Here is a 7,012-nt window from a genome sequence, read left to right on the forward strand (position 1 = left end):
AAATAGAGTTAGGACGATACCTTAAAAGGATACATTTCTGCATCTCCATCAGCCTCATTATCATCTTCTGACTTGGCAGAATTACTGTTCCCGCTGATTCCTTGTATATTTGAAGAGCGTCTTCTGCCTTTCAATCCTATGGTCAAACACAGTTAGCTTATACAACTACATTTTTTTTTAGAGAGAGAAGATAGGTTTTTAAATTTAAAATCATACCTGTGGATATAGAATGTTTCTTGGATTTCTCATCATCAGTGCTTGCAGCATCGTCATCACTACGAGAGTATTTAGATCGTTTACGTCCTTGTCCACTGAGCTTAGTGCCTTTCTTGTGACTTTTCTTCTTTGAGTTGTCTTCTTCAGATGAGTCAAGCTATTTTTTGTTTTAGAAAGGAAAAGAAAATGTTGTTATTGACAGCTATACATTATAATAACACATTACAGGTTTGGGACAATTTAGAAGGTATAGTATTACATTCTGATTCTTTGGCTTGTTATGCATGGGAGTCCAAGCAGGATCTGAATCTGAGTCTGTCCCTTCTTTGGTTCTGCCAGAATATTCGTCCTCTCCATCGTCTAGGAGTATACTCCCCTTTTCTTTTGCTTTACGCTTAGAAGTTTCCCTTCTGGGTACTGAAATAGCTGTAAAATGTAAGAATGCCAAATAAGTACTTTGAGAAATCTTATTGTAAATTTAGTAAGATTCTTGGTAAAGAAATTTTTTATTTGGAATGGATTTTGCAACACACCTTCAGACTTTCTTTTTCTTCCTCTCTTTCCTGGCTGGGTGGTGGTCACTGCAGTTGCCTTAGCAACTTGTTTGCTAGAAGCAGTCCGAGGAGCTACTGCTGCTACAGGTTTACGATCTTGTGACTTAGAACCTACATTTTTCACTGGTGTAGTACTAAATGAACCATCATCTGAATCAGAGTCCGAACTCACTTCCCTTTCAGCATCAGTCTTTGGAAGAGGAAAATACCGAGGATCATCTTTTGGATCATAAGCAGCTTTTGTCTTATCTTTAGCTGTGTTAGACATCATTACTGGTGAGGTAGGAATAACGGCTGTTTTTCCTGAACCTCCATTAGTTAAAGTAGAAGTAGTTGCATCTGGTTTAGATTGCTTAGCGAGTTCATTTCGATTAGCTTTCACATATGAACTTTTACGACTACGGTTTTGAGGAGGAGGAGAAGATTCTCTTTCCCCTTGCAAGAACTTCAGGAAACTTGCTTCAAAGCCGGAGGTGGCAATCTTTTTCCTTTCATCCTCAGATTTTATCATTGTAACTGGGCCAGCATCTTGAAGGAAACTTAATTCTTCTTCAACATTTGGTACAATTACTTTTGGAGTAACTTCAACAGGGGGAGTCTGTTGCGGTTGCGTCTGACTTGAGGTCCTGTTTGGAGCCGGGACAAAGTCATCCGGATAACTTTTTTCAGAGACACTACTTGAGGTTGACTGCTGCATTGCAGCAGGTGACTGTGGGGCAGTGCTAGACACACTTGGGGAGGAAGAAGATGTGCTGGGGGTGGGCGTAGAGCTTTGTCCCGGCAGCTGGAAGGGAGGAAAAAATGATGGGGGGTAGATTCCTTGATGCTGGCCAACCAGGGAGTGAGGAGCATAATGCATCGGAACTTGAGGAACAGGATAAGATCTTGAGGTAGATGGCGGTGAAAAATTAGGAAAATAGCTCCCACTTTGTTGTTGTTGAAAGGTCGCATTATTGTGAGCTGGAGGTGGAACTCGGTTGTTGTAGAAGTCACTATTTTCATTATTCTGAACATGTTTATCGACACGTTTTTTCCTCTTTACATTACTGTTTGCAGACTGATCGACCGACAATTTTTCTCCAGGTTTAGAGCTATCAATATTTTGTAGAGACTGATAGTTTTGCTGCTGTAAGTCCTTGATAATTGACATTGGGTCATCACGATAGCTGCTCAGATTTTGAAGTGCTGTTTGATGAGCTGAATTGCTGTCATAATACGAATTCTGTTTCTCTGTGGCACTTACAGAGCTTCTTGAGGTTTGCTGGCGCACATTTGAAGTCATATCTGTGCTGCTGGAGTCATAAGTCGGCACTGGAGTAGAGTGGTATTTCTTTTGATGTGAGCTGGAGTCAGGTGATTGAGACGCAGCTGACAGTTTTTCTGATCCTGTTTCCCAGCATTGCTTGGAAAATGATGTTGGGTCCTGAATCCGATCATAGAGTCTAGTATCACTGTATACATTTGGTTTTGATACTGTTTCAGGTGTTGTAACAGCTCTTGTTATCACAGAAGGATAAGCAACATTCTGATGTTGCACACTTTCCATCCTTACTGTAGCATCTCCTGAATTTGTTGGAGCCGCAGGTTTATAGGAATTAGCACTGCTACTGTTTTGGTTGCATGAGGTTGATCTCTCATGCTGATGTGGTGATGTGGATGGCAAGGACGTCACAGCACTGTTGTACATGGCATATGATGGCCTAGTTACATGCTCTACTGCACCTGCTGGAGGCTGTGACACTTGGGTACTAGTTTTTTTTCCACAGTCTGAACCACCAGCTTGAGAGGCAAGGTAAAGCTCACTTGAAATAGACTTCATGCGGTTGAAAGTTGCTGCATCAGGTAAGGGATAGTGATAAGGGAAATTCAATGAGTCATAAAAGCTTGCTGTTCCTGGAACATGCTGAGTTGGCCCGGAAGCTTGCTTAGTATCAGATGCATACCTTTGGGACGAACTAGAGTTGTGCTCACTATTTCGAGTAACTTCTGCACCTGGACTGGATGCAGAAGAGTTTGGTACATCTGGATAAAGTTTTGATTGTGCTTTGGTTGGATGAGACATTTTAATACTTGGAGAGCTGAAACTTGGAGATCTTGAGCTTCCTTCTTTTTCACGGCTGATGTTAGTCTCCTGATAAGGGTTTGAATTTGCCGTCCTTGATGATTGCAGAGCTTCAAAATCTTTTGAGGATTGTGACTGTTGCTGATGAATAGGAGCACTACCAATAAACTTGTCAGTAGAAGAATAACCAGTCCGATTGTTGGATTCATGGGCAGAATAGTTTGACAAATTGGCGGAGCTTCCGGGATAGGAAGCAAATCCAGTTTTGGTGGAAGAAACTGGTGACTGCGACCGGGTTGCTTTCTTTCCTTCAGGATAATTACCCGAGTTTTTATAGTCAGCAGGTGTTAAGTGACCTGCATTATGAGATGAGTAGCTATTAAAGGGATAGTCAGTAGATCCAGTCTTTGGAGAGGTAGATGAGGATGAGATGCTCTCATGGGGTAGAACACCAAATGCCCCTTGAGTGGCTAAATGAGGGTTATGATGGGACCAATCAATCGAGCCAGCAGCTGGAGCTGTGTTTTGGTGATCAAAGTATGTGGTACTTGACACACTTGACTGATGATGAGCTGGGTTGTAGTTTTCCCTGCCCTCAGAGGTTGGCTTAGAGGTTGAAGCCAAAGACCGGGTCTGTCCGACAGCTGCATATGGCCCTGTCTTAGAGGCCGGAGGAATATTGTAGAAGGGATAAGGGTTTGGAGGTAAAAACCCTGAGTTAAATTGAAGGAGTTGGGATGCAGATGCAGGAGAAGCACCTGCATTCCCTTCTGAAGGATGTCCAGCCAATTGCTGGTGGTAATCACTTGCATTTGCTCCGCTTCCTGGCGGAAAAGTAGCTGAAGCATTGCTCAGACGATTGTAATACCAGGAGTGCTCCATCTGAGGTTGAAGTACAATATTTCAGTCAGGAAACAAAGTACAACTTGAATGTTTCTGCATTGCAACACCTCCTAGAGGTTCACTGACGTACACCAGTAATATGTCACCTTATCTTCAATATCATGTAGTATTGAAGAGTCATTGGAAATGAAATGCCTGAAATACAAAATAAAAATATACAAATCATTAATGAATCTCACCAGATAACTACGAATGACAAAACATAATGTAAGAAAAGCAGTAAATAACACTCTAGAATAATCTAACAGATGTATGCGAGATTTTAAAGAGAATTAATGAGCAAGACAAAACGAATATCTAAGTATGATGGAGAGTCTTATACCATTGTTCCAACAATCTGATAAAGACAGATAAAGACAGATTTTAAAATTGAGGACATCACACTCTACCCATAGGGTTAGGTTGTCCCAACCCGTATGTTTTGTTTACATTCGAGGCAACGTTTTATGCAAAGACCCAAGTTTAAGATGCGATTTTTTGAAGTTAGATAAAAAATTAGGTTTAAAATCTAGTCAGACGTGGCTGACATGCACGTATTGGGGTGAAAATGTGTGAATATAACTGGATTTAGTTACTTTTACACGGGCGAGTTCTAACACGATGTGGAGCTACTAGCAGACGATGCAAGCAACAAGAAAGAAAGGGCGGTCATACACACAAAACTAAGGAGTGAAACTCCTGCAATATCGTATTTATGCCAAATCTTACTCGTTTTAAGCTAGGTGTTTCATAAAATAGTAATACCCCTCTTCGTACGACGTACAACCTTGGACTTATATAGGAGACGAAACGATGCGAACAATAATCGCGCCTGTTTTAACGGGAACACCATGGTAATCGTCAGAAGCAAACCAGAAAAGATTGTGTGTCCACGGTGAGTGTCACTTCTTATCAAACAAAACTTCTCGCCAAATAACAAGGAGATCGGCGGGCCGAAAATAAGAAATGGAAGATGAGTTACAGTTGGTTAGACAGCCTAACACTGTTGATTAGGCATACCTGACAGTGGCTTTATGGAGCGTTGTCGTTAATTCTGGTTCCAATTACTTTATTGCGGTTCCACAAGGCAATTGTGTATTCAGAATACGCGAGAAATGGTGTACAAAATAGTCAGACAAAACTTCCCTCTACAAGGATCCTGACGCCATTTTTTACCATTATCAACATCTACAGTAGCGCGATCTACAGGAGCTTTTCAGTTTAGTGGGGTGGGATTTCACCTGCCCCTCCCTGCTGTGTCAACTGGGATTGACTAGCTGAAAAACTGTCAAAGATTGGTGGGAATCAATAATTTTAATAATGGACTATCACACCATCAAAGCTTGAAGTACTTGTGCGATTAAATCAGTGGAAGATTCCAATAGACGTCGGAAGCTTGGCGGCCCTGTGCGTGCAGTCGTACAGATTGTTCGCACACCCGACAGAGCGCGCCAGTAGCGAGCGGACTGAGCCGAGCCGAGCCCCCCACGGCACGGGTGTACGGTCTCTGGATCTTTACTAAGTGCGGGATTGTTTTTGCTATGTTGTGAATATTTGTGCGATATATTCCGCGTGTGGTGTGTTCCCGCAAACTGACCGCGACGCGAGTGACGCAGGGAGCTGCTGAGCTCAGCGCCTGTTCCCTTCTCGGAGTAGCGAGAGTTTGACAAGTGCAACATCGTCTCTGGTTGCAGGACAATCCTTAAGGTAGGCCTCAGCCGCTTGCTCAGCCACCCTAAAAGCCTACTCGACTCCCCCGAGTGTACAGTACACGGTACTTGACTTTAAGCCCTTTTCGTTGCGTGGCTTGGAGCTCTTGTTAAGTGAAAGTGACGTTCTGACTTTTTGATTCCCCAAGCTGTGGGGTTTGACGTAAATTTTTAGCCCACATCCAACAGGTAAGGTTAGGATACGACCGATGCCGAATTTATTGCCAAATTTGAACTTTCTGCGCTTCTGTGGAGTGTATGTCTTGAGGAAATGGGCTGGGACTCTGTTTAAATTACTGCTGTTAGCTCAGTTTTATTAATTTTTTATGAGAGAGTGGGATATTCCTTGTGGTTGTCCTATTTTGACAGGTTATTCCGTCAAACACTTTATAGAAGTTTCTTGTTACCGTGTTACAATTTGATTTGGTTCTAGTTCAGCGCACTCAACTGCTATGCCAGACTTATGTGGGATAATTCAATGAGTCCCCCACTATATATTTAATATCTCAATCAAAAAACTTGGCGCATGTTTTCAAATAGTGGTCCTAATTATTGTCTTCCTTCACGTACATTATTCAATGAATTTTATGTAACTTCCCATTTTGTTTTCAAGACATGTCATCAAACTTCAAGTTGCACATCAGCCCTATGATAAATGTTGGCTCTTCAAATTTCGGTAGAGAAGACCTAAACACAGAACACTAACTTATTATTCCAGAAGACTTTGAGTTTTAGAGTTCTGGTGTGCCATCTGCATCTAGCTAGGTTGTAGTAGCTGTTGCAGACCAATATGGGGATGATGTACTTGTATGTTTTCAGAGGGCCGGAGCAGAGAGGCACTAGACCAGGCACTGGCAGCCATACAAGTCGCTCTCTCACTCTGTCTCTCTTTCCTTCGTTGTCCACCTGCGCTAGCGCCTCTAACCACTCCTTTGCTTTTTACCTCTCTGTGGCTGATTCCCCCTTTCGGCCGTTTTGTCGTCTCTTAAAAGAGTGCCGAATGAGCCACTTTGTGTCTCGCCAAAACGGTCAGCTGTCACGTCGGCCCTCCGCTCGCAAGGGTCGCTGTCGCCTGAATGAAATGGGTTCGCAGACCACTCGGCGGGGCCGGCCGGCGGGCCCACGGGCTGGCCGCCGGGGAGATCATTCAATAAAGGCATTAGGCGAATGCGACTAAGGGCGGGGAGGTGAGGAGGAGGAGGAGGTTGCCATGTGAGTGGAGTACTTTGTAAGTGAGCCAGGGCGGCGGCGGCCAGGGCTCGCAGGCAACCAGGCCGCCCAGTTCCACTGGAAAAATAGGGCTATAGACATTGTTGTAAAAAAAATTGAGTCGCTCGTCAAAAGTACAGATTCAATCTTTATATTTAGAGTCGCTCACACTTCACCAAAAAATGGCTAAAAGTTAAAAAGTCTACAATTGTTTTGTAAGTTGTAGATTTTTGTTGACAGTATCGTTCTCTTTGGTTACTACTCACAACTCACCAGGAACTGTTAGCAGGCACGGCGAAGGTGCTAACCACGGCTAAATGCCTTTGGGGTTTACGTGTGCTCTGTTCTCTAGCGGACGGACCGGGGTGGGGGGGGGGGGG

General features: G+C 43.4%; 2 protein-coding genes across 7 annotated transcripts in view; one reads left to right on the forward strand and one right to left on the reverse strand.

Moving 5' to 3' along the window:
• LOC113216049 (mucin-5AC-like) overlaps positions 1 to 5,021 on the reverse strand; it is a 21,977-nt gene extending 16,956 nt beyond the window's left edge. The window contains exons 1-6 of one of the 2 annotated variants that reach the window (XM_026435748.2): positions 4,735 to 5,021; positions 3,806 to 3,870; positions 750 to 3,714; positions 476 to 642; positions 217 to 373; positions 21 to 136 (exon numbers count right to left, since the gene is read on the reverse strand). In XM_026435748.2, coding sequence (XP_026291533.1) covers positions 21 to 136; positions 217 to 373; positions 476 to 642; positions 750 to 3,714 — 3,405 coding nt within the window. In that variant the 5' untranslated portion in view covers positions 3,806 to 3,870; positions 4,735 to 5,021. Of the gene's footprint in view, positions 1 to 20; positions 137 to 216; positions 374 to 475; positions 643 to 749; positions 3,871 to 4,443; positions 4,507 to 4,734 lie in introns of those variants that run through there. The other variant, XM_026435747.2, reaches the window with a different exon arrangement.
• Positions 1 to 7,012, forward strand: part of LOC113216014 (protein kinase C and casein kinase substrate in neurons protein 1) — a 39,330-nt gene that overhangs the window by 3,232 nt on the left and 29,086 nt on the right. The window contains exon 1 of one of the 5 annotated variants that reach the window (XM_026435693.2): positions 5,202 to 5,421. The exons of 3 other annotated variants lie outside the window; for them this stretch is intronic. The gene's annotated coding sequence lies outside the window, so the exon portion shown is untranslated. Of the gene's footprint in view, positions 1 to 5,201; positions 5,422 to 5,466; positions 5,613 to 7,012 lie in introns of those variants that run through there. One more of the 5 variants, XM_026435694.2, reaches the window with a different exon arrangement.

Source organism: Frankliniella occidentalis, unplaced genomic scaffold (assembly GCF_000697945.3).
Source record: "Frankliniella occidentalis isolate FOCC.00 unplaced genomic scaffold, Focc_3.1 Scaffold1, whole genome shotgun sequence".
Lineage (NCBI taxonomy): Eukaryota > Metazoa > Arthropoda > Insecta > Thysanoptera > Thripidae > Frankliniella > Frankliniella occidentalis.